Here is a 27,525-nt window from a genome sequence, read left to right on the forward strand (position 1 = left end):
CATGGGACTGCATGAGGCAGAACAATCACAACATCATTAAGACTCTAAGGAACCACTTCCCTTTATGTACAGTGTGTCCAGATGTTGAGAAAAAAAATCAAGTAAAACGGGCCTTCCTTGATCCATTTAAACACCTGGTTTTCTGATCCTTTTGCACTGCAATTACCTCATTTGAATAATAAAATTATATTTATGGTATACTGCGTCAGAGGGTTCTTAATTAATTAAATGAGTAAGTGGGAAAGAAAAAAATTTTAAGTGCAAAATAAATGTAAGGTGATCTTAACTACTTGCAATTCCCAGTTAAGTCTTACATTGCTTTCTTGACCTTCTTGTGATAGATTAAACCCAGTGATTTCAACTAGAATTCCTCCAAGAGGAATAGAACTGCATGAAAAGCATCACGTAGCATCTTCTGTAACCACGTTTTGGGGTTCTGCCAAATGTTGGGACAACAAAATATTAAACCAAGTGAATATGACATACCTTGAAAATATATTTTAATTCAATTACTTAACAGAATAAAGATCTAATACACATTCTTGAAGACTTAACTCATTTATTTTGTAGGTTTGAGCCTTGTTATAAAGTTGAGTTTAGGATTAAAGTGTATTTTTTTCTGCAGAACCCAAAGAAGTTTGAAGATGTTTTTGATGAAATGATCTATTTTTTAGAGCAGACTGATCACTGGGATAGTACTGAAATGGAACTTGCTGCTAGAGGAGTAAGTTTCAATTTTTTGTAATATTCATTCCTCTTCCTTATGTTCATATGATATCTTGTCCTTGTTGAATGACAGTAAAACCAATTATGTTGCAGTGGTTATGGCAATCATAAACAACAGCAACCACAGTCTTTGTGCTTTGGGGCAGTAGTTGAGCCTGGAACACTTTGTTGTAACAGAAGCTTAAAGAGTAAGTTTGCAAGGGGCTGAATAGCTTTGAGGCAGAGAAAACAGAGAGAAATGATCTTTCTTTTTCTGGCGTTTGCTCACTTGCTGAAGGGATTGGCATCCATTCAGTTGTGCAGGACTCAGCCTTTACCCCTCCTGGTTCTTGCCTACTATATCATATTTACATCTAAGTTTTGTCAGGTTTTTTTTTTTGTTTCTTCAACTTCTCTCTAATCCTGCCAATGCCATTGTGCCTGAGTAACTATTCCTTCTCCCTGGACTACCTTGGAGTCTTTGCATTCTGAGATTCCCTCTGGCTCCTTGCCTCCTTGCAGTCACCCTTTCTCGTCTGCATCCCAATTTCTATGCTGGGTCCCAAACAGCCTTTAAAAAATGCAAATCTGATCATCCATCTACCCTCTACCACTGCTCCTCCAAAACACTGGATAAAATCCAAAATCATGGACATGGAGCTAGCCCTTTGTCCTGTCTCCAGCTGCTTTGCCCCTGTGCCCTCTGCTCAAGAGAACCATGGCTCACATCAGATGTGACACACATGGCTCACATCACATCTTTCTTCTTACCTGAAACACTTTGACAGGTACCTCCTGTACCTGGGATGCCCCCTCCCTAAAGAAGGCCCTCCCTGACATCTAGTCTAGATGAGAATCTCCATCAGAAGTTCTCATAGTACCATGTATTGTTTCCTCTACTGGGTTTATCACAGTTTATAATTGTGTATTTGTGGGATTCTTTGTTGCTGTTTTTCCCACTAAATTCTAAGCATCTCATTCGGTTGCTGTCGAAGTCTGAGCACCTGGTACAGCATGTAGTACAACACTATGCATGAATGAATGGAGGAGCAAGAGGCTCCCCGTGCAGTGGGGAAGATAGGCACATATCCTAGGGACTAAGTAACAGCAGATTGAGCAGTGCAGATACCACAATAAAAGCATGAGTAAAGGCCTCCTAGAATGCAGTAAAGGAGAAATTAATTTCATCTGATGGGATCTAGGAAGGAACAGCTGTTAGGTGAATTATAGTTTCTGGTGGTGAGTTGCTTTCATATTTGTTTCTTCCTCTTTTTTCATCAGAGATACAATCTGATTCAACTATAACACCCTGCTATTATAGAGTATGAAGCCCTGGCTCAGACTTTATTTCAGCTCTGTGTAATAATAATTTGTGTTTTAACTCATAATTTAATGCAGGTGAAAAATCTAAATTTTTATGATGTTGTTCTGGATTTTATATTAATGGATTCCTTTGAAGATTTAGAAAACCCACCGACATCCATACAGAATGTAGTAAATAATCGCTGGCTAAACTCCTCCTTCAAAGAAACTGTAAGTGGTGGTTTACCTTTTTCTCAACCATATTGATTTGATGAGAAATGGTCAGAGCTGGGAAGATCAATAAGATTTACTTGTATATCTGCCTATAAAATGACTAGTGTGGAAACTGGACTCAATTTTTGATATTGGGATCAGATATGTATGATCCACAACTTCTTCAGATGAAACTCCCCTTTGGCTCCGTCTATCTGTCCCTGCACTGACCTGAAGGACCAAGTGTTTCTTCCCATCTTAAACTCGGGCTTCAGACTACTTTAGGCCTAACCAAAAATCGCAACTGAACTGGCTCTGTGACTAACCTGAAATCTAGCAGTTGTGAAAAGACAATATGTATTTTTTAAAGGAAAATATGGAGATTCATATTCTCAAATACTACGAAAAATTAGATGAGGAAGGAGGGCACCCTTACTGGCTCAGTTGGTAGAGAATGTGATTCTTGATATCAAGGTTGTGAGTTCAAACCCCATGTTTTCATTTTTGTTTTTTTAAAGATTTCTTTATTTCTTTATTCATGAGAGGCAAAGAAAGGCAGAGACAAAGGCAGAGGGAGAAGCAGGCTCCCCGTGGGGAGCCCCATGTGGGACTTGGTCCCATCCCTCCCAATCCCCTCCCCCACCACAGGGTCACACCCTAAGCCAAAGGCAGATGTTCAACTGCTGAGCCACCCAGGCGCCCCTCAAGCCCCATGTTGAGTATAGAGAGTACTTAAAAATAAATTTTTTAAAAATTAAGAAGCTAGAGGCATAAAAGAAATAAGCATATGCAAAAATAAAACAGCTTTAAACTGTACTCTATACTTTGAATGTTTTCAGTTTCTCTTGTTTTTTGTATTCAGATCTCTATTTGACATTGTTTTGTTGTGCTTAAAGTGTGTACCTGGAAGGAAGTAGGTGGAATGCATATTCATGCTGCAATTAGAATGCCTTTTTAAAAAGTTGCAGCTGCCTATTTCACAATTATTTTGGAAATTCCTGATACTAAATTTTAAAGCATCTTTAGTAAATCTATTTTTTCCCTCAAACTTTGTTTAACTATAAAAGGTACATGCATGTTCTCCCGTTTTTGTTACTGATTTGGTGACGTGACCTTGATCAAAGTTGAGCCATGCCAGATTTCTGTAAGATTTACTTGGGTGTTTTACTCCCTATCATTAAGGTTGTATTTCTTAGTTCCTTATTGGAATAAAACTGTTAGCTCTACCCACACCTATTTCCAGCAGTATACTACTCTTGAAAAAAAGTATTACTTCGTCATTATTACACATAAAACAACTGTTGTATACTTTTATCTGTGTCCACATATTTTCACTCTTTTCCCATTGTAATAGAATTGAAGAACTCTGAGAGTTAAATTAGAGCTAATCAAGTTTCTTGGTACCAGAGCTTAGCCTTTTTCCTTCAGTGGCTTTGTATTTAAGTTTAAAATTTATAAAAACAAAATACCTTTTCATTATTACTCACAAACAATAGAAGGAACCTGGTTAATGTTTTGAACATCTTAAACCCATAATCTATGAATTTCTAATAAAAACCACTCCTAATGCAAAGTTTATATAGTCATAAATGTAAGTCTTGCTTTTTCTCCTCTGCATTTATCTAGGCCGTGGCTTCAAGTTGTTGGTCAGTGCTGAAACAGAAAAGGCAACAGATGAAGGTAAACTTCATTATGCCTTGGACTTCTTTTTTGGGTCATTTGAGGCTCCTGTCCAATAAACAGCCGAGTTGTTTCTCCAATGGGGATGGCAGTTCATAGGGACTGTCCCTCAAGCTGGATGGGTGGCTTCCCTTGTTTTGACTTCCTTCTTCCTCTTCCTTAACATTCTATACAGTTCAGTAGAGCAAATACTGAGGCATGCATGGTATTTCTAGTATGTGAGAGAAGGTTTAGGGTTATTAGAAATGGCTCTGATAGCATTTTTTAAGTAATTCTGGGGACCATGCATGTGAATAATTCTCGTTTAAAATGATTCCAGAGACCCTGTGTTTTAAATAAGCTTTCCAAATGATTATAAATTCTAACATTTGGGAACCACTGTTTTGGGGCTAGGGAGCAGACTTTTGTAGATTTGGGCTTGATTCTCACACTAGCTATTATGACCTTAGGCAAGTTCCTGGCTATCAGTGGACCTCCAGTTCTCCTATTTGCAGAATGGAATTGGTGCCTATCTCATAGGGTCGGTGTAAGGATGAAATGAGATTATCAACCAGCTTCATTTACATAAAATGAAAAGTAAATATAAAAATGAGCTTAATAAGTGGTAGTTTCCATAATAATCATGATAATAATAACATATATAACTTTATATCTTTTTAGCATAAATCTTGTGCCTTAAGCTAGTCTTCTGTCCATATCCACAAATACCTTTATATCTCACCTCTTGCGGAACTATTTTCTATGCCTGGAATGCCATACTCTTTCCTTTGTATTTAAATATGTCTTCCCTGTGGTTGAATTCGGCTTATGTTATTAGTTGGGGAAGCGTGTCTCTTGAATCAGCTCGTGCTAATGTCCTTACCTGTCTGAACTTTGACTACAGTTAGAGTCTATGGGATTTAGAATTTTAATATATGCAGAACCTCTCAGACTAAGTAATAACTTCAGTGGATCCTTCATAAATTTTTGGTCTTCACTGGTTAGCTGTGTGCGACTTAGGACAGGTTAACTTAAATCCTCTGACATTTAATCATTTTCTACATTATTAAAATGATGTTAACATGACCTACTTTTTCAGGAACATTTTATTAGATTAAATAGAACCTAGCACATTATCTGGAATATAATGAGTACTCATTAAATGGTAATTGCTGCTAGATTATATATTTTTTTAATTGAGGTTTAGTAGAAGATATTTTGGAGTCTATAAAATAGAAAATAACCCCTCCAGGAGACAGAATCTTAAGGCATAGTTATCCCCAATTGATGCAGTATGACAAATCCCACAGGATGTTATTTAACAAGGGAAAGTTATTAATAAACTTAGAGAGGTTCCTGAATTATAACTGTATGGATTGCTATTGCACAAGAAGAGGTAGTAATTATACAATTAAGTATTTCAGTAATACGTGGTTCCTCAACTAAAATGATTCTAATAAGCATATTTTTATGTTTAGGCATTTAAAAATAATTTAGGTCTTCTTCAGATATTTTAATTAAGTGATTGAATAGAACTGTTTAGTAGCTGAAACCATGGTAATCTCATTCATCCTAAAAATCATACTGCTCAGGAACACCACAGCATTCTTGTTATTGCTTGGTTGTAACACTAATATGATTACTTTTTCATGAAGTATTTTTATGAGGTGAAAATGCCTTCAAGAAATAATGTTCCTCAGCACATTTTGAAACTGTTGGCTAGGATATGAAAATTACGTAAAACATTCTGTGACTCTAAAAGTGACTTGTAAGCTTATTCACGTCTTTAGTAGGCTTGCTCATCGTTAACCCCTAGTGTGTCCTCAAAAAGAGCTGATCAGATGATGGATAGCAATTTAAATTTACTAGAGATAGCTAATTCAAGAAGGTAAAAATAACTTGATTCTCCTTCATTTCCCAACAGATCCCAGATGGATTTTTTGCCCATTTTTATGCCATTTGTGAGCAAATCAGCCCTGTCCTTGCCTGGGGCTTTTTGGGTCCTAGAAATTCTCTCTATGACTTATGTTGCTTCTTTAAGGTATGTTCAGTCATTGAATCATCTTTTTTCTTCTGAATTGAAAAGTAGATGAGGTTTTAGCTGTTTTGATTTTGCTTTTGTATAAAAAAGAACGTGAATGAAAGGTAAAGTTTTAAAAGTCACCTAAATTCAGTGTTTAAATACTAGCGGAACATTATCATATAGATTGGGTGCTTTATCCTGGAGTAGCTTCAGCAAGTCCATTCACCTTATCCATTCCTTCTCTGATGGATGTGCTCTTTTGTGTAGCATTACTGTGTTACAGTCAAGTTGCTGCAGACGGTTCTCCACCTCTGGACCCTTTTGAAATGTATAAAACAAATAATATGTCTTTATTGCACGTGTGGGCAACTTAGAAGGAAGTTCTGGTTAAAGGTAACAAAAATGATAAAATTCCAGTTGTGAGAGAGAACATGGGAGTTTAAGGTTGTATCCCAATGTCAGCAGTTTGCTAAGACAGAAATTACAGCTCCTTGCAGAATTTTCTGCCTGGCACAGTACCAAGAAAAGTCTCACTATTTCATATCTTGAGTTTAGGCTGTGTTTCAAGGAGCAAATAAAAGTAAACAATCGAGTATGAATCTGAAAGTTTTTGATGTTTCAGTTTGGTTGTTTCACTCTACTGCTCATTTAAAAAATTAAATTATTATGTTTATGTGCTGTAAATGTAGCATTTTGTGAATATCTAGTAAATATTTATTTTACTGTCATTGGAAACTGATCGATTTATGGCTTAAAAAAAAAAAAAAAAAAAAAACCTCCCAGAATGTAAGGTGTATGCTTAGTGGGAACAATTTGTACTGGGAATTAGGTTTGTCATCAGTGAGCAGCCTGACTCTCGGCAAATCATGCTCTGTCCTCTTTCCTTCATCTATAAAATGAGGAGGCTTGACAGATTGATAGCTGAAGACTCATCCAGATACCGAGTTCAGTGGTTCTATGAAGTGTGCCTTCTTAGTACTTCTTAACATTTGATTTCCAAAAAAAAAAAAAAAAAAAAAACATTTGATTTCCATGGGAGAGAAATGAAATATTTCTGGTTTTTGTTGTTTGGAGTTACTTTTTTTTTTCCATCATGGCATAACAGCCTGTGACTTAATAGTATACAACTTGCTTAAAATGAGTTTCAGGAATAAAGAACGAGATTTTGCCATTTTCTTTTCCTTTTTTTTTTTTTTTTAAGATTTTATTTATTTATCCATGAGAGACACAGCGAGAGAGACAGAGACATAGGCAGAGGGAGAAGCAGGCTCCCTGCAGGAAGCCTGATGCGGGACTCGATCCCAGGACCCCAGGATCACTCCCTGGGCCAAAGGCAGATGCTCAACCGCTGAGCCACCCAGGCGTCCCAAGATTTTGCCATTTTCAACAGCATGGATGGACCTAGAGGGTATTATGCTAAGTGAAATAAGTCAGACAGAGACTGGCAAATGCCATATGATTTCACTTACATGTGGAAACCAGAAAACAAAGCAAGTGAACAAACAAAGAAACCAAATAGAATCATAAATACAGAGAACAAACTGGTGGTTGCCAGAGGAGAGGGGATTGGAAGGATGGGCGAAGTAGGTGAAGAGGACTAAAAGATACAGACTTCCAGTTATAAGTCACGAGGATGGAAAGTACAACATAGGGAATATAGTCAATAATATTGTAATAGTGTTGTGTGGTGAGGGGTGGTAACTACACTTAGTGTGGTGAGCACTGAGTCACGTATAGACTTGTTGAATCATTGTGTTGTACACCTGAAACTAATACCACACTGTATTTCTTTATTTTTTTTAAGATTTATTTATTTATTCAGAGAGAGCGAGAGAGAGGCAGAGACACAGGCAGAGGGAGAAGTAGGCTCCATGCAGGAAGCCTGACGTGGGACTCGATCCCGGATCTCCAGGATCACACCCCAGGCTGCCGGCAACGCTAAACCACTGCACCACCGGGGCTGCCCCACACTGTATTTCAACTGTACTTCAATAAAAACATGAATTTCAGTACAAGCATTAATTTACTGAAATGAAATATCCATCATGATCTTCCACTGATTTGAGACCTGAAATTTTTATTTTTCATGTATCTTAAATTTTGGGGGTATGGAAAAGTATACCCTTAAAACTTAAAAGTTACAGGGGCACCTGGGTGGCTCAGTCGGTTAAATGTCTGACTCTTGGTTTTGGCTCAGGTCATGATCTCAGGGTCATAGGATCAAGTGCAGAGTCTGCTTGAGATTCTCTGCCTCTCCCTCTCCACCTGCTTCTTCCCCTCCTCGTGCTCTTTCTCTCTCTCTCAAATTAGAAAACAAAACTTAAAAATTACAACAATTGGAAATAGTTTACCCTCCTGTCTTAAGGTAGTACCAGTGTTCAGAGATACCACTGAAAACATCAATTGTTGGGACGCCTGGGTGGCTCAGCAGGTAAGTGTCTGCCTTCAGCTCAGGGCGTGGTTCCGGAGTCCCAGACGGAGTCCCACATTGGGCTTCCTATAAGGAGCCTACTTCTCCCTCTGCCTCTCTGTGTCTCTGATGAATAAATAAATAAAATCTTTAAAGCAACAACCACAAAATCAATCATTGAGAAAAAAATAATAATAGCTGTGTACATTTATACAGTGCTTTGGGATTTACAAACATTTCCCATAGATTTTTTTTTTCATCATCACATCAGCCCTGAATAGTAAAAAGGATAAGTAGTAGTATCCCATATTTTAAGGAAAAAGAAAACAAGACCTAGAAAAGGTTTAATCACTTATCCAAGGTCACTTTTCCAATGACTACTATTCCAATACCTGTCACAATGTTAGTAACTATTTAGATCGATATAATTTGGGTCTGATAGTGCCCATTTGTTTTGTTCATTTTCCAGAATCAAGTTCTTTTCTTTCTCAAAGACATTTTTGACTTCGAGAAGGTGCGCTATTCCAGTATAGAGACTTTGGCTGAAGACCTCATGCAGTTACTTATTCGCCGCACTGAACTTCTCATGGCCTATCTTGGAGCTGATGCACTGAGGCACACAAGCAGCTGTCTAAGTAGCCATGCTCACGTAATGTCCAGTGGCCTCTTGGAAGCCAAAGTACAATAAGTACCGTTAAAACCATATAGTTTGAGTGTGCTATGAAATATTTAAGGTAACTATTGATTTTGTACCATGTATCACAAGGAACTGGGGGATATGGACTCAGGGAGGGAAAACAAATCTGGTCAAGAATGAGTGATTGTACTGTATCTACGCAGAAGTTCTGTCATTGAATCCCTGTGTCCTGTACCCAAAGTGGCGCTTTCTAGTCTTTAGGTAATAATTCAAGTCATGAAATGTTGTGCATTTTACAGAACTATTGCTTGAATTGAAACCAGTACTCGGGAGTTCATTGATTTGTCATCCCGCAGCTGTCTGCGGTGTCCAGTATCATTCTCGAATGCTCTGTTTTTATGCTCTGCACCTTGAAAATAGACACTTTAGCCAAGACCTTTGTGGTCCCCTTCTGTAAGAATATCTTACTCCTAGTGTCAACGAATTTAACTTTGCCTGAAAATGTATTTTTCATTGTAAAGTTATTTATTGTTCAATCAAGTTTAGGTGGTAGTGGTGTTTAATCTATACTACTTAAATTATTGCTTGTGCATCCGCTCATGTTTGAATCAAAGAAATTGTAATGGTCAAGTATCATCATAAAACATTTAAGTGAATTGACACTGAGAAGTTTACAAGTTAAAAGTTTATATTGGATTTACTGCAGTTTCCAGAATATCTTATTGTTGGTCCTGTAAGTTAGAATAACGAAACTGAAGAAATTTCTTTTCATCTTTTTATAGATTAGAGCGTTTTCCCTTGAATATTTATTAAAAATATAACATTTATTAACTATGAGAGGTAATTAAGATTTTTTTGTGTGCAGTTTTGAAACTGTCTTCTCATATCTGAAGGAATTAATCTGGATATAGTAAAGTAATTTGTCCTTCCTTCTGTAGAACTTACAGCACACTGGGAATTTGTCATATTATGTCCATATTTTAAAAATACTCATGCTTTGACTCTTAATAAGGTTTTAAAGGGTTTTTTTCCCCCCTGAATATAGGACAAAATATTTTTTAATGGCATGGAAATAGATTTCATGTCCTTTATGATAAATAAATGAACAAATGGGTTGTTCATTTGAGTAGGTTGGTTCTTCAGAGTGTATTAGATACATTCAGAGCTGTGTTAATTTTGTTTGTAAATCATATACCACGTATTTAAAGTGGCTCATTTAGCATATCAATGAATTGGATTCTTGATTTTGCTCCTAGGTGGACTTTATTTATTTTAGGAGGGAGTTACCCAGAAAAACCTAAAATATATTTTTTAGAAATGAAGTTTTAGATTAAAGTGCCTAGTTTCTGATTAATGAATAGAAAATGAAAAGTGAGGAGGAAAAGCATAATCTTTTGAAGTTTTAAATTTACATTTGTGCCACATTTATGTAGTATTAGTTAAAATATGAGTCTCAGAAAAAAAATATGAGTCTCAGAATCGTTATGCTGTTGCATGTACTATGTCCCATAATGTGTAGGTTATAGCATTAAGCAATACGAAATGTTGCTCTGATATTTTTAGCTCCTCACGTTTCTTACATAGATTCTTAATTTAACAATCAGCTGTTCATAATTCTTATTATTGATGGAGGAATGAAATTAGAATTATCAAAGCTTAAAAAATTCCATTATGTGTTTATTTTTTAATTCATATCTTGTATTTTTAGCTTCTTGTTGAGGTACCAGTAGCCTTGAATGATTCACACACGTGTGTGTGTGCATGCACACATTCCCATCATTATGTAGGCAAGACCGGTATTGCTTATATTAATCTTCCTGTTGGGTTAGGCTAAATGTTTTAAGCTGTGCTTTTATAAACAAAGCTATAAGTAATCTTAATTACATTTTTATTTGAGGAGGATATTGTTTGAAATCTATTTTGAAGAATTGCACTATTTAATAATGCTGCTACTACATAACTCTGGGGAATTTATTTCATCAGATAAGATGAATGGCTTTCCAGAAAGTGGGTTTTTTTTACATTTTACCTTTAAAAAAAAAAAAAGTCCATATTCAAGAGGTTGGTTTGTCAAATTCAGTGTTTGAGTTTGATTCGTTTCTGGTCATGTAACTGCTGCTTCAGCAAAATGCTTTCTTTGTGGCCTTTGACAAAAGAGACAGGAGTGACCAAATAGAACTTCAGGGTAATAAGTACAGAAAAAACCTCTCTATTGTAAGGGAAGAAACTTGAACTTTTTAAAAGAAACATCTCTTAAAAATGGTTCTGACCACAGAAGAGTACTTAAGACATATGTACCAATTTCAGGTTGCCTTGAAATTGGGCTAAACAACTAAAGAAATGTTTTAAGTAATAAAAAATGAATAAACTAGTCTAGAACCTTTTAGGAAAAAAACCCTGTTTGACACTTAATCATGCTAGGACTATGAGAAAATTGCCATTGCCACTACCAAGTCCCACTACCATCCATTACCCTGTGTCCATTATAATATTCAAGAGGGCCTTGAATTCATCCTGAAAAAGTGGTTTTTTCCTCCTGTTTTCTGGAAGAAAAAAAAAAATCTGTGTTCAGGTGATTTGTTTGGTAACTTACTTTTTTTTTTTCCATTTTGGTTTCTTTAGTTTTGTTCTAAAGCTCTAGTTTTTTCATTTAAGACTTACAGTGTGTTTATTAAACATCAAAATGAGATTTTTTTAGAGATTTTTTTTTAAAAGAAGCCAAGTTTTTCATACTGTTTTAGTCAGCTCCAAAAAAACTTTCTCATAAAAAAGTACTGTTTATTTACATCGATTTATCTTGATTCTATTGTTAAATTACCTGACTTTATAAAAAATATTCTAACTTTTTCTTGCCTTAAGATGTAACCTTTTCACACCTGAAACTGATGTAACATTGTCAACTATACTTCAATTAAAAAAAAAGATGTCATGTTTTCTACTTAAATGATTACCTAAAGAGTGATTATTTGCATCACGAAAGAATTTAAACTATGAGATAGGAATGCCAAAGGAACATTAATATACTTCTCTGTGACCCTTCATAATCAGAAATTTTAAATTATGTTCATGACATAATTTGCTTTTATTTTAATGTGAATACGTATGAGGAAATTATTTGAATATATATTTCAAAGTGATTAAAAGAATTAGGCTGAGTTCAAATCTTTTGTTTTATGCTTAGATTAATTCCATTTAGAAATTTCTCTGTGAGACTTAAGAATTTGTATAATCTGTGATTCATGGACATAAGGGCATTCATTGTTCCTTCATTGTTAACGATTACATGATGTTACTGTTTTGGTTTGTTGGGGAACAACCGTGGATTGTCTTGATTGGGCTCATACTAGGAAGTGTGTCTGTTTCCTAAACGCCAGGATCGTACTTACTAATTCCTGTAAAGGGGAAGCTCTAGCGGAGCAGAAACCAAGTAGCCCTGGCTCTTTAGCTAAAGAAGCTGTAACATGGATGTAGTTCTACTGCTGCCAAATAAAAAAGTGATGGCACATGTCCCTGATGTACCGGCCGTTTTATCCAGCGCCTACGTGTCTGCAGGATCCCGGCGCCCCGGACGCCGCGAGCCGTCGCAGAGCCAGGCAGGGCTGCGAGGCTGGGGGGCGGGGGGGGGGGGGCGGTAGGGGGGCGCCTGGTCTCCCTCATAACAGAGCGCCAGCAGGGGGGTCGGTCCTGAGCGAAGCCAGGCCCCCGGGGCGTCACCAGAAAAGCGTTTTGCGGGTCGGGCCCATGTGCCGCACGCACCTCGCTCGTGGCCGGAACCCAGGTACAGCGGCTACTGGGGGCCGCGGGGCCGCCCGGGACGACACACGGCCACGCGGCGCAGCGAGGGGACCGGCCCTGGGCCCCTTCCTCGGCCCCCTCCCTCCTGGGCCCCATCCTCGGCCTCCTCCACGGCCTCCTCCCTCCTCAGCCGCCTCCTCAACCTCCTCCCTCCTTGGCCTCCTCCCTCCACAGCGTCCCCCTTGGGCCTCCCCGCCCCATCCCTGTGGCCTGGGCGGGGAGCACGCGACCCTTGACCTCCGGGTCAGAACTTTGAGCCGAGGGATTACTTAAGTAAATGGAAAAAAATACAAGCTTCCACCACGGCTGGATTCCTAGCTGTGGTTCCGGCCTGTCCCTGGGAGCGCCTCCGCGTCTTCCTGCTACAGCGGCGCTGGGGCTTTGCTGGCATCCGTTACCTCGTTCGGGGCCTCACCGGCCTCCTTTGACTGGACTTGGGCGGTGGTCTTCCCGCTCGGGCCTGCAGGCCCCTCTCCTGCGCATTCCGCTGAGGTGCTGGGGGTGGGGGGTCGCCGCCGCCCCCCCCCCCCCCCCCCCCCCGGCGGCTGAGGAGCGAGAACCTTTGACCCTCGGCTGTGCAGGGAAGGACTGAATCCAGGCACAGGGAGGACAGCGGCGCTTCCTCTACGACACTTGACTCTTGACTTAAAAGCCACAGCAAAGCAACTGGTACATCAGCGACGCCTCAGGCCTTTGCTTTCAGCTGCCTCTGCGTCACGAAAGCCTTTCACAAGGCACAGGTGTATGCAGGCGGCCAGGGGCCTCCAACAGCCGCTGGTGGCACAGGAGGCCACAGACCTCGGTCACCCAGGGCACTCTGGCGTTGGCAAGCGCTGCACATCGGTGATTTCCAGAACCCTGCTGCTCTGTTTTGCTTTATGAACTCTGCTATTTTAAATTTTTCTTTGGATTTTTCTTTTTTCTTTGGATTTACCAACCCTGTAAGAGGATAGGCCCACAGGCTTTAGGAAGGGCTAGCTCTTTAGTCTGGTTAGGAGATGGCTCATCTGAAAAAGTAGGTTGGAGCAGCAGCTGTGTTTGTCACCTGCCGCCGCCTAACAAGTGACCCCAAGTTCAGCAGTTTGAAGCGACAAGCAGCCCCACAGTTTCCGAGGCCCAGGAGTCCAGGAAAGGCGGTGGCCGGCGACTGTGGCTCAGGGTCTGTTGGCAGCCACTTGAAGGTTTGAGCAGAGCCGGGGGGGTTTGCTAAGACCTGCTTACTCGCGGCTGCCGTCCGTCGGGTGTTCGGGCCTCGCCCTGGGGCCTCGCGGGGCCACCCGAGTGCCTTCAAAACTACTGCGAGCATCTCCCAAAGCGAGCGACCCAAGAGGTACGGAGGCCGAAGCCACAGCGCCTTTACAGCCTAGGCCTGGGAGTGACCTGCCATCGCCCCCTGGTGCCAGCCTGCCACGTCACTGTCGTCCCGCGACGGTCTCACGCAGTGTGGGGGGACCTTACACCGGGGTGTGCACGTCAAAAGGTGGGATCACTTGGGCTCACCTTGGCGGCTGGATACCACCGCAGGGGGGCCACGCGTCACCTGAGGTGAAGGCAGACCTTTCTCGGGACGCCCGGGGCTCCGCGGTTGGCCTGCCTTGGGCCCAGGGCGTGACCCCGGGGTCCCCGGGTCGAGGCCCGCAGGGGCCTGCTCCTCCCTCTGCCTGCGTCTCGGCCTCTCTCTCTGGGTCTCTCATGAATAAATAAATAAAACCTTAAAGAAAAAAAAAAAAAAAAAGAAAGAAAGGAAAGAAAGGAAGAAAGAAAGAGAAAGAAAGAAAGAAAGAGAAAGAAAGAAAGAAAGAGAAAGAAAAGAAAGAAAGAAAGAAAGAAAGAAAAAAAAAAAAAGACCTTTTCCTTCGGGCAGCGCCGCTGTGGGCTCAGGCCCCTGCCGGAATGCGGGTCCGCTCGGCGCTCCGGGACCCCCTTGCACAAACCACGCCGGGAACCGTCGTCTGGGACTTCCGGCTTCTCTTCCTTCCGAGGGGGAAGGATGCACAGGCAAGGAGGGCAGTGCCGGCTGCCCCTGGTGTTTAGAATTCTGTCCTCGATTTTAGACCTCGGTCTCCCCGCTCGTCCTCGGTGGTGATGTTCGCAACCTGCTTCTGTCGCGGCCTCGAGGCTCTCCGCCAGGCTCACAGAACTAGGACTCCGTGGCCCGCGGCCGCCATCCCGTCACGCGGGACAGCGGGGCCGAGCGGGCGGGGCGGGGCGGGGGCGGCTTCCACGGGCGCCGCGGCCTCCGGGCCCGACCTGGCGCCCGGCCGGTCCCCGCCTGCAGGCGGCCCCGCGGCCCAGGCCCGTGGCCGGAACGTGCGCCGCGCCGCGCCGCGCCGCACACGCTCGCTCGCCCGCCACAACCACCGGGTCCACGTCGTAAAATGTGCCAAGAGAGCCAGAAAGCGCCGAGCGCCCGCCTCGCGCGCACCGCCTGGTCCGCCCGGTCCGGCTCCGTCCTGCCGCGCCGCTCCCGCCCCCCTCGGCCCCCGCGGCCACGCGTCCCCACAAGTCCCCGCGCCGCCGCCGCCGCCGCCGCCCCGAGGTCCCCGGGCCACGCCTCCTCCCCCCGCACCCAGGTTGGCAGCTGTGGGCCCGACTCGTGTTCTGGGCAGACGTGGACCGAGCGCACCTGCCACCTTCCGCGGGAGCCCCCATGTCGCCCCCTGCTGTCCCCTGGATCCTCAGTGCCTGGCCCGCCCGCGCCTGGGGGGGGGGTGACCGTGACGGGGGAGTGACCGTGACGGGGAGGGACCGTGACGGGGGGGAGGGACCGTGACAGGGGGGGAGAGACCGTGACGGGGGGTGGGAGAGACCGTGACGGGGGGGGAGAGGCCGTGACGGGGGGGGAGACCGTGACGGGGGGGGAGAGGCCGTGACAGGGGGGAAGAGACCGTGACGGGGGGGGGGAGTGACCGTGACGGGGAGGGGACAGAGCGTGACGGGGGGGGAGACCGTGACGGGGAGGGGAGAGACCGTGACGGGGGGGGGTGACAGACCGTGACCGGGGGGGGGTGACAGACCGTGACGGGGGGGGGGGGTGACAGACCGTGACGGCGGGGGAGACACCGTGACGGGGGGGTGGAGAGACTGTGACGGGGGGGGGAGTGACCGTGACGGGGAGGGGACAGACCGTGACGGGGGGGAGAAACCGTGACGGGGAGGGGAGAGACCGTGACTGGGGGGGTGACAGACCGTGACGGGGGGGGGGGGTGACAGACCGTGACGGCGGGGGAGACACCGTGACGGGGGGGGGAGACCGTGACGGGGGTGGGAGACCGTGACGGGGGGGTGGAGAGACCGTGACGGGGGGGGAGAGACCGTGACGGGGGGGAGAGACCGTGACGGGGGGGAGAGACCGTGACGGGGGGGAGACCGTAGACCGTGACGGGGGGGAGACCGTGACGGGGGGGGGAGACCGTGACGGGGGTGGGAGACCGTGACGTGGGGGGGAGAGACCGTGACGTGGGGGAGAGACCGTGACGGAGGGAGAGACCGTGACAGGGGGGAAGAGACCGTGACGGGGGGGGGGGGAGTGACCGTGACGGGGAGGGGACAGACCGTGATGGGGGGGAGACCGTGACGGGGGGGGGGAGAGACCGTGACGGGGAGGTGACAGACCGTGACGGGGGGGAGAGAGACCGTGACAGGGGGGAAGAGACCGTGACGGGGGGGGGGGAGTGACCGTGACGGGGGGGGGACAGACCGTGACGGGGGGGGGGGTGACAGACCGTGACGGGGGGGGGGTGACAGACCGTGACGGTGGGGGAGACACCGTGACGGGGGGGAGACCGTGACGGGGGGGTGGAGAGACCGTGACGGGGGGGGAGAGACCGTGACGGAGGGAGAGACCGTGACAGGGGGGAAGAGACCGTGACGGGGGGGGGAGTGACCGTGACGGGGAGGGGACAGACCGTGACGGGGGGGGGGGGACAGACCGTGACGGGGGGGAGACCGTGACGGGGGGGAGAGTGACCGTGACGGGGGAGGGAGAGACCGTGACGGGGGAGGGAGACACCGTGATGGGGGGGAGAGACCGTGACGGGGGGGGAGTGACCGTGACGGGGGGCGGTGACCGTGACGGAGGGGGGAGTGACCGTGACGGGGGGGGAGAGAGACCGTGACAGGGGGGAAGAGACCGTGACGGGGGGGGGGGAGTGACCGTGACGGGGAGGGGACAGACCGTGACGGGGGGGGGGGGTGACAGACCGTGATGGCGGGGGAGACACCGTGACGGGGGGGGGAGACCGTGACGGGGGGGGGAGACCGTTACGGGGGGAGAGACCGTGACGGGGGGGTGACCGTGACGGGGGGGGAGAGACCGTGACGGGGGGGGTGACCGTGACGGGGGGGGAGAGACCGTGACGGGGAGGGGAGAGACCGTGACGGGGAGGGGAGAGACCGTGACGGGGGGGAGAGACCGTGACGGGGGGGAGAGTGACCGTGACGGGGGGGGAGAGACCGTGACGGGGGAGGGAGACACCGTGACGGGGGGGGAGAGACCGTGACGGGGGGGGAGTGACCGTGACGGGGGGTAGTGACCGTGACGGAGGGGTGGAGAGACCGTGACGGGGGGGGGGGGGTGACCGTGACGGGAGTCAGGCCCGGCCTAGGCGCCGCCAGAGCTGCGCGGGGAGGGGGGGGGGGGTTGCCCCCGGCCCGTCTGGTGAACGTGCGCGGGTCCCCTCGGGGCACAGCCTCGGGGCGGGAAGCGCGTGTGGACGCTTAGTGCGGTTTCCAAGAGGTCTCTTCTTCCGTCTTACTTATTTTGTGCAGGGAGCGGGGGTCCCCTCCGCGGACAGGTGCCCCCTCTGCATGAGCAGTTCAGGTGTCAGTTCAGGTGGTTCAAGGGACGGGCGGGGGTGGGGCTGCAAAGGTCGGGGCGCCACCAGGCCCCGTGCTCCCCGTGGGCTTTGCCTCCCACCAGAGGAAGGTAGCACCCCCCTCCCCCCCTCACTCTCCTCAGTCGCCGGCCCCTGGCGGTAGAGACGAGCCCCGAGCCCCGAGCCCCGACAGCCCGAGCGGCCCGCGCCGCCGCCCTAGGGTCTCCGCCCTCACGGCCCCGCCGAACGGCTGGGCTCGGGGTGCTGCCTGGGGAGCCGGGGGCTGGGGGGGCCTGCCCGGGGGCCCCAGTCCGCCGCCCCCCGCCCCCCGCCGGGCACCGACCCCCCGCGACGGGCTCGGCGACCCGAGTCGGGCTGCGCGGCCCCCCCGCGGGCGCTACGGCGGAGGGGGCTGGGGGCTGGGGGCTGGGAGCTGGCCCGGCGCGCTGGAACAGCTGCAGCCGGCGCTGGGCCCGCCTGGAATGCGGGAGCGGGCTGCGCACCAGGACTTTTATGGAAACTTGCTGCTGGAGGCGGCGGCGGCGGCGGCGGCGGCGGCGGCGGCCAGAGGGCTCCCAGCGGCCGGGGCGGCGGCGGCGCGAGCTCCCCGAGCTCCCGGACCTCCCCGAGCACCCCAGCACCCCGAGCACCCCGGACCCCCGCCCACACGCGGGCGCAGGACGCGCACGGCCCCTCCGGGCGCCACGAGGACGCCCGCCGGTCGCCGGGTCCTGGCGGGTGAGCGGGGTCGGGGGGCGGGGGGCGGACGCGGAGGGGTCGGGGCCCCCGCGGGCAGGGCGCGGGCTGCGGGGCGAGACGCGGCCCCCGGACCCCGCGTCCGCCGTGTGTCCGCGGCTGGGGCGGGGCGGGGGCGCTGCGCTCCCGGCCCGCGCCCCGAGTTTGGGCGACTTCGGCGGCGGCGCCCCCCACCCCGAGCCCCGCGGGGACGAGCGCGCGCGGACCTGGGGGCCCGCAGGTGTGGGTGCCGTCGGCCCGCCCCGCCTGCAGAGCCGTCCTGCCCGGCCGCCCCGCGGGGGCTGCGCCTGCCCCTCCCTCCACCTCCAGGGCATCTTTTTCCGGAGGCGGTTTTGTCCTGGGGGGGGTCGGGAGCTGGAGCGCGTACCACGGTCACCCCCGGGCACCTCGCTCGGCCGTCTGCTTTCCAGGAGCGCGACGCGTGGCGCAGCGCTGCACACGTGCGGGCGCGGGAGGGGGTCCCCGCCGCTGACCCCCCCCCCGACCCCCGGCCCCCGTGTGTGTTTGGAGGGACCGTAGCGCGAACAAGGGGTGGGGGTGGGGGCGGGGGGCGGTGGCCGGAGAGTGAGCGGGCCGCATCCCGGCGGGGGGTCCGGCGGGGTGGGGGGGGGTCCGGCGGGGGCGCACCGGGGCTCCGAGAAGAGCCAGCTCCACGCCGCGCTCAGCCCGCCTTGTCCACGGATCCACGCACGGCGGGATGGGGTGGCGCTGGTGATGCCCCCCAGTCCTCGAACAGCTCAAGCAACGGGCGTAGGAAACCACCACCAACCTCAAAATACTCTGGGCCTGGGTTGCAGGTGTGCTAGGGACAGGCCTGATGACCCGGAAGGAGGGGCGAGGTGCTCAGGGCACGTGGACTCGTGGACTCGGGTTATTTAATCGGGTTAGTTAACAAGATGCTTCCTCACAGCAGTTAGCGCCCCCGCCCCCCCGTTTTGGAAGATGTTTTCTGTTTTGAGTGGAGTAATTCAAAGAGCAACGTGGGGAACTGTGTGTTTATGTGCAACGACTCCTGTAAGGAGCCCTAAGCGAGACCCCGACACAATTCCTTCAAATCCAGCTTCCCCTCCGTACAGGGTGGGTGTAATTAGTGTTAATATTCACACTTATGAATCCACTTGAGGCTGAGCTGTAGTGAACGGCAATTTTTCTTGCTCACCTTCAATGGAACCTGTGCTATTTTTGAGAGTTTGATATGTAAGGCCCATCATTGTCAAAATGTATGTCATCCTGAGGTGGCTATATTTAGCATCAACAAAGGAATGCGTTATCTAGGCGTTTGAACAGTATTTTTCCCCTGAAATTACACTTGAGGTATTCAGGTTAGGGTTTCATTTATGAACAAAATGAAAACTGAGTATGTATATTTGGAAGAGATTAATTGGGGATTTAGAGTGACCTAAAATGACATACTTCATTTAGAGGGGGGGAAAAAACCCTGTTATTTTTGAACTGCCCTAAAGGCACATAAAGGTATTGTTTAAATGAAAACACAAGCCTGCAAGAAAGAAAACAAAGTAGTAAATGTTGGAAAGTACGGAAGAGGCAGATGTCTAAAAGTTTTATGGGCGAGAGGAGTCAGTACATTTTATGATATGTAGGCCATCTACACACAAGCAACATCCTGGCAGTCAGCTTTATAATTTAGGAGAACGACCTACAACATTAACAATTTCACGTATTTCTGTTCTTATTTAATCAGCTTGTGATCTGTATCACCTGCAGAGTTCCTTTCACGTTCTCTTCTGGCTTTGTGATTGCAAAATTACGTGTTATTTACATACACTTGGAATGTTGTATTTTCCTCTTCTGTTTTAATATTCAGTGCATGGTTTGGCTGGACTTAGGGCCGTATACTTTCTACATACACTCTAGGATGAGCGCATTTTTATCCTGAAATCCAACTTATTTAGCTTCCCGTAAAATGGACGTTTTTTTGTTCTAAAGTTAACATAACCATAATAAATGTATGGTCACAAATGATCGAGAATGGAAAAGGGGGCTTCCAAAAGGTGACACGCATACTGTTAGTGTTTCGATGTAGTTCCTCTTCTTCCCTCCAGGCACAGGATCTTGTCCCTTGCATTGCCGAACCTCAGCGGAACTGCGTGGCCACAAGTCCCTGGTGTGGTGTCTGCCATCCAGTAAGTGCTCAGCACCTCCTCTTCCCCCCCACCACCCCTTTGATTTTTCCTTCTTGTTCTCTCCTTCTCCTGTCAGATTAGAAGACAGATTGCGGCTCCCTAGGCCACATTTTGAAGTTGGTGAAATTTGACTTCCATCTTCCTTTCTGTGCCTCTTTCATGTCCTTTCCTCCCCTTTGACTGTGGCCTCCTTCTTTTCAGGCCAAACTAGGCCTCTCTTTGTCTCTCCGTTTTTCTCAGCGCCGCCTGTTCCTTTTGATCAGGGGCCACAGATTGGCGGCCAGAAAGCCACCTTCAGCCACAAAGCCCCACTTTAAAAATTGGTACATTTTATGATAAAAATATGGATTTCCAGCCTCTCTTGAAGAACTAGGTCATTTCTGCACAGCAACAGTACCCTGGGACTAAGTGGTGCCTCCCCGTCAGGGTGCACACACCCCTTTGACACCGTCTCCGCTCCCCCGTTATCTTGCGACTCACTTTGTCACCTGTCACTGACACTACCTTGCGTTAACTCACCTGACCCTGGACTCTAGAGCATGCAGGCCCTTGGTGTGAGTGTGAGGCAAGTATGGCCCCGGCATTAGGAACCTGGACTTTATTTATTTATTTATTTATTTATTTATTTATTTATCTATCTATCTATCTATCTTCAAGATTTTATTTATTTGTTCATGAGAGAGACACAGAGAGAGAGGCAGGGACATAGGCAGGGGGAGGAGCAGGCTCCATGCAGGGAGCCCTATGTGGGACTCGATCCCTGGACCCCAGGATCATGTCCTGAACCAAAGGCAAAGCTCAACTGCTGAGCCCCCCAGGGATCCCCTGGAACCTGGACTTTAAGTGGTGTAGATCTATTCCAGTTAGGTCATGGAGGGCTCCTGGGGGCCTCAGTCGGTTAAGCATCTGTCTTTGGCTCAGGTATGATCCTTGAGCCCCCAGATCGAGCTCCACATCGGCCTCCCCACTCAGCAGAGAGTCTGCGTCTCCTCCTGACCCTCCCCCATCTCATGCTCTGTCTCACTGTCTCTCAAATACATAGTTTTTTTTTTTTTTTAATATCCTGGGAATGAGAAGAAGAGGTTAACGTTCATTGACTCTAATTGCTAGTGTCAGTTGGAGCTGGAAGAGACTGCGTAGGGCTAACTAAAATATTTTGACTGCTGGGATTTTAGCATCGGGTAGGTATTTCTGGGAAAGAAATCTTTCCTAGGAACTCTTAAAATAATCCTCAACTTTCTGCATCCTAGAAGTGTTGAGGAGAGTTTTTTGACCCCTAGACATTGGCCATAAAGAGGAATAACTCCTGGTCCTTGTCTGCCTCCACAGCCTCCCTTGGTTTGGAGGCTCAGGTCTGCCCATTCCCAGCTGTGGCCTCCAGGGAAAGGCTGTGTCCACTTGCCCAGCCTCCTCCAGATGCTACCATGTCCGTGTGCTTTGAAAACCAGCTTCTGGTTTTCAGGAGACCTAGTGTAATGTAAATCCACTCCATTTTATTTTCTATTCATTCGTTTATGCATCCTCATCATCAGCCCTCTTTTTGGAGAATTTTTTTTTAAGATTTTATTTATTCATGAGAGACACACAGGGAGAGGCAGAGACACAGGCAGAGGGAGAAGCAGGCTCCCTGCAGGAACTCGATGCTAAACTCCATCCCAGGACCCCGGGATCATGACCTGAGCCAAAGGCAGATGCTCAATCGCTGAGCCACCCAGGCGTCCCTGGAAATGTTAATCATGACTTTTATTTGGACTGTCTCTGGATCAGTTTTCCCGTTAGGTTATTGTTATCCACTCACTCAAATATGAATTGAGTTTGTACTGTGTCCTTGTTGTGTGAGACACTAAGGATAAAGAACAGAGAAGAGGGATCCCTGGGTGGCGCAGCGGTTTGGCGCCTGCCTTTGGCCCAGGGCGTGATCCTGGAGACCCAGGATCGAATCCCACGTCGGGCTCCCAGTGCATGGAGCCTGCTTCTCCCTTCTGCCTGTGTCTCTGCCTCTCTCTGTCTCTCTCTGTCTCTCTCTCTCTCTCTCACTGTGTGCTTATCATAAATAAATTTAAAAAAATAAAAAAAAAAAGAACAGAGAAGAGCAGCATTCTTTTAATGGGCTGATAGTGTGATGAACGTTCTTTGAAGATTGTCACATACAGTTGTACGAGTGTAAAGTGTTCTACATTATTAATACAGGAGAATGGCAAAGCAGGTTGAAAATGAGATTCTTGGTCATCAGTGAGGAGTTGTTTATTGGTGCGAAAAAGCATCTCACTATTTCAAATAGATGAAATAGGATCTAATTTAATATTTTTGAATTGTGACAAGTTTATAACTGGTTTTATAACATTTTTGAAGTATAAGATTATAATTTTCATTAACTAAATGTAATGAACTTACTTTGTTTTTAAGGGTGTATTTCTGCTATAGTGAAAAGTGATAAAAATTTAGGCTCACATTTTATGAAGCTCAAAACAGTGTTTGTTCCAAAGACTAAAGAGATAGGGTGTATGTTTTTTAAGACTTTATTTATTTGAGAGAGAGAGAAAGAGAGCAGGCGGGAGGGTGGGAGAGAATATAAGCAGAGGGAGAGGAAGAAGGAGAAGCAGACTCCCGGCTGAGCAGGGCTTCATGTTGGGCTTGATCCCAGGACCTGGGTATCAGACCTGAGCCAAAGGCAAACACTTAACCAAGTGAGCCACCCAGGCGCCCCAGAGCCAACTAGACGCCCCAGAGATAGGTCTTAACATTTACTTGTAGCATATAGTTAACTGTTCTAAAATCTTAAAGGGGCATCTGGGTGGCTTTGAGCCTTTGGCTCAGGTGATGATTCTGGCGTCCTGGGTTGGATCCCCACAGGAAGCCCTGCTCAGTGGGGAGTCTGCTTCCCCTCTTCCTCTGCCCCTCCCACTGTTCATGCTCTCTCATGCACCCTCTCTCTCAAATAAGTAAAACTTAAAATATAAAATCTTAAAAGTTGAGACAAAGAATTTACTTGAGTTTAATGAACTGCAGATTTAAAGCTGTCAGGCTTGACAGTGCTATTCCTTGAGAAAGGAGATAACACATTAACACAATGAAACAGCTATTTTAAATGATAGCTATGATTTAAAAATTCTTTTCTTGGTGCCTGCGTTGTTATCTTGAAATATTTTAATTGCATGTCTAAAAAGTCAAGGAAAATAAATTTAGAAGATATAGAGGTCAAAATAGATCCAGTGAAATTCTAGAACAGAAATACTAGCATAGTTTTAGATCTGTCGTACTTAATGTTACCTCCTACTATGAGACTTACATATTGTCTCACAGCTTGAGCTTAATACCTTAATATTCAACCTGGAGATTATAACAGCCCCAAATTATACTCTATTCTTAAAACACATTTTATCAGGCTGTTAAGTCATTCTCAAAAGCTTCTTGAAGCTTATTTTACTATTTGCTATGCCTATGGATACCAGTATTAATATTATCATTGGGCATATTTTGTGTGTGTGTGTGTATATATATATATATATATATATATATATATATATGTATGTCTTGTGTACTTAAATTAGGTAAAAATGGTGAATGATAAAGTGAAATGAGTAGTTGAGTAAGTCAAGAAACTTGGAGTCTAGTTCCTTGTTCTCTGAACAGCTTCCAACCTGTATAAATCACTAAACCTCTTTGTGCCTCCTGTTCATATGGTAAATGAAGGGGTTGGACTAAATGATCCTTTTTTTTTTTTTCTTTTTTTTAAAGATTTATTTGAGAGAGAGAGTGTGTGTGCACACGCGCGCGCGCGCCTGTGGGAGGAGGGGCAGAGGGAGAGAATCTTCAGGCTGACTCCCTGCTGAGCTCAGAGCTCAACACCGGGACTCAGTCCCGAGACCTATGAGATCATGGGTCTGAGCTGAAACCAAGACTCCAACACTTAAGTATCTCTACCACCCAGGCGCCCCAGACTGAGTGATCTTTAAGGTCCTGAGATAATGAGCTCCCAAAATCCTATTCTTACCCACATCTGAACAGACCCCAGATGTAATTCTGACAGGTAGTAAAACCTGTTCAAAACTAAACTCCTTTTCTGACCCTTCAAACACATTGTCAAGCCTAATGACAATCAATGGTAACTGCCAACTTATTCGCTGAAATGAGAACCGTCGAGTTAATTAATTCTTCACGGTATTCCTCTTCTCTCCTCTCCCTGTCCAAATCTAATTGGCCGGAGCTCTTGCGGTAGTAACCCCCCTACCAGGTAGGTTCCCTGGAAGCAGGGCCTTTGCCTTTTGGTTCACTTCCATCCCTGCACAGCCCAGGATAGCGTCTGGCTTATTGATAGACACTTGTTAAATCAGGGGGTGAATGGGTTGCCATGTCCTGTCAATTCCACTTCGAAAACGTCTCTTCCAACTTTTCATTCGTGATGCACTCTGCTTGTCCTCTTGCCTGTAATCTTCCCCTGTTTACTTCAGTTTTCTGTACGCCTGTCAGAGTGCTTTTTCTTTCTAAGAATACATCTCTGATTCACATTCTTATTTTTAAAAAATCCTTCTCTGCATCCTCATTGCCTGTAAGATCAAGTCTAAACTTTCTTAATAGAACATTTAGGAATCTTCCCAGTCTGCGTGCCCAGCCTGTCTTTCTGGTTTCACCCCGGGGTTTGCTGGCCAGCTTACAGCTCTCTAAACTGGCAGTGGGTCATCAGGCACTGGTGTTTTTGTTCATGTTACTGCTTTTGTCTCCATGGGTGAAATCCTATTTTTCTTAAATCCTATTTATCTTTCAAGGTCTAAATCAAATGTCACCATCTCTGGGTAACTTTTCCTAGCTCCAACCCTCTCCTTCATCCCACCATTGTCTTTTTTTTTTTAATTTTTATTTATTAATGGTAGTCAGAGAGAGAGAGCGAGAGAGAGAGAGGCAGAGACACAGGCAGAGGGAGAAGCAGGCTCCATGCAACAAGAGCCCGATGTGGGATTCGATCCCGGGTCTCCAGGATCGCACCCTGGGCCAAAGGCAGGCGCTACCCTGCTGCGCCACCCAGGGATCCCCCCACCATTGTCTTTTCCACAACTTTTCCATGTTTCTATAGCCCTGTATATATGCTATTATAGCGCCTCATACTTTGTGTTATAATTATGTGTGGTTCCATCTCTTTCTCCCAACAAATCTACTTGATTTCAAAGGCTATTTCATACATTTTGTATTCCGTGGACATGCATGATGTCTGTACAAACTACGTTCTCCTCACAAAAATGCTGTATTGTAATACAGACCCAATGTGTCAAATTTGAAAAAACATACAACCTTTAATAAATCCTACGGTAATATGCTATAGGCTATAGTAATATTGCAGTATAGTTTCTGGAACCTATGATGGGTACTCTGTTGTCTTCATTTGACATGAATGATTGCTGTGTTAGAATGGAACCGTTAAAGCCCTTCATCATCCCAGCCTTCTTTATTATGACCAAGCTCTTGTTGATGAGCTACGTGTTTAGCCTTATCCTTTGGTATTTTTTTCTCTACTCATTCTTTCTTTCTTTCTTTTTTTTTTTCCTTTTTTTTTTTTTTTTTTCTCATTCTTGATAACAATTCATCTGGCTCTCCTGTGGTCTTAAACCCTTGGAACTGTGCGGAGGGGCTCAATTGTTGTGTTGCTGCTGCCCCCTGAAGGTGGCCAAGGACATCACACCCGCCTGTGCAGCGGATGGGAAATCCACTTAATACTAGATTTAGGCAAAGACTGTGAGATTCCCTCCCCATATAAAATCCTTTGGCGTTCAGGTTACCGACTATAGGAATTAAGTCATTCAAATACTTCATTTAGCATTCTAAAACAGTGAGGCAGTGCTCAGTCCAATGACTCCCTTTGTTGAATGAGAACTGACATTTGATACAATCTTCTTTCCTATAATTCAGCCAATCTCAGAATATGGTTTTAGAATCCCTGGGAGTTGGGATGCCTGGGTGGCTCAGGGGTTGAGCCTCTGCCTTCTGCTCAGGTCGTGATCCTGGGGTCCCAGGATCAAGTTCCGCATCGGGCTCCTGCAGGGAGCCTGCTTCTCCCTCTGCCTGTGTCTCTGCCTCTCTCTTTGTGTCTCTCATGAATAAAAAAAAAAACAAAACCCTGGGAGTCTCCAAGACCCTCCAGGGGCCCATGAAGTCCTTCCTTTCCTAATTACGTATCTTTATGAGGCCATATCTTTGAATACTTCAGTCAAAACAACATATCACAATAGTTTGAAGCAGAAGCAGGTGTGAGAATGTGCCTTTTATTGAGCCAGAATTAGAGAGATGTGCAAAAAAAAAAATAAAACAATGCCACTCTTATTCTTTTTAATTTTGAAAATTATTTTTCATAAAATATTTTTGTTAGTATACAATGGGTTTGTTACTATCTTCTTCGGAAGACTTTAAAAGTAACTACTCAAAAAATGGTAAGTTCTTATTTGATGAGGTCATTAATAAGATTAAATTACATATAAATGTACGGTTTTTTTTTTAATGTAAGAGTTGTTTTGTTTTTTTTTTTAAAGCTGCAGTGCTTTGCAGGAAAGACCTGGAGTCTCTATACTAAGTAAAGATGAAGAGTGGAAAGAGTGTTTTAATTTACAATATATCAAATAGCTGTAGATATAATCTATTAAAAAGTTCTCAAAGGCTTCTCAGTATGGTCCAGACATTAAGCCCTGAGCTCATAAAGTTTGATAACCATTCCTCTAATTCATAGCCTTTCTTCTACTAGAGGCATTTTTAACAGAGAACTTATTTTTATATGTGTTCACATTTTCAGATGTTATTTAAATGAATCACTTTCTAACTAAAAATGTTAGCCTCATTATATTGGTAATTATCTTTTATCCCATCTAGACTGAGCTCCATAAAAAGAGATATTTTAGCGGCACCTGGGTGGCTCAGCTGGTTTAGCATCCAACTCTTGATTTCAGCTCAGGTCATGATCTCAGGGTTGTGAGATTGAGCCCTGTGCTGGCCTCTGTGCTGGGCGTGAAGCCTGCTTAAGATTTTCTCCCTCCCTTCCCCCTCCCACATACTCCCTTAAAAAAAAACAAACAAACAAGATT

General features: G+C 46.4%; 2 protein-coding genes across 14 annotated transcripts in view; both read left to right on the forward strand.

Moving 5' to 3' along the window:
- Positions 1-12,456, forward strand: part of MIGA1 (mitoguardin 1) — an 87,097-nt gene extending 74,641 nt beyond the window's left edge. For all 3 annotated transcript variants that reach the window (XM_072834135.1, XM_072834133.1, XM_072834134.1), the window contains 5 exons: positions 626-724; positions 2,104-2,238; positions 3,847-3,900; positions 5,804-5,920; positions 8,782-12,456. In XM_072834135.1, coding sequence (XP_072690236.1) covers positions 626-724; positions 2,104-2,238; positions 3,847-3,900; positions 5,804-5,920; positions 8,782-9,000 — 624 coding nt within the window. In that variant the 3' untranslated portion in view covers positions 9,001-12,456. The remainder of the gene's footprint in view (positions 1-625; positions 725-2,103; positions 2,239-3,846; positions 3,901-5,803; positions 5,921-8,781) is intronic.
- A 5,662-nt stretch (positions 12,457-18,118) lies between these two features.
- NEXN (nexilin F-actin binding protein) overlaps positions 18,119-27,525 on the forward strand; it is a 50,533-nt gene continuing 41,126 nt past the window's right edge. For 3 of the 11 annotated variants that reach the window (XM_072834170.1, XM_072834168.1, XM_072834172.1), the window contains exons 1-2: positions 18,148-18,299; positions 20,381-20,461. The gene's annotated coding sequence lies outside the window, so the exon portion shown is untranslated. Of the gene's footprint in view, positions 18,300-19,033; positions 19,201-20,380; positions 20,462-27,525 lie in introns of those variants that run through there. The other 8 variants (XM_072834167.1, XM_072834169.1, XM_072834171.1 and 5 more) reach the window with 5 other exon arrangements.

Source organism: Canis lupus, chromosome 8 (assembly GCF_048164855.1).
Source record: "Canis lupus baileyi chromosome 8, mCanLup2.hap1, whole genome shotgun sequence".
Classification (NCBI taxonomy): Eukaryota; Metazoa; Chordata; class Mammalia; order Carnivora; family Canidae; genus Canis; species Canis lupus.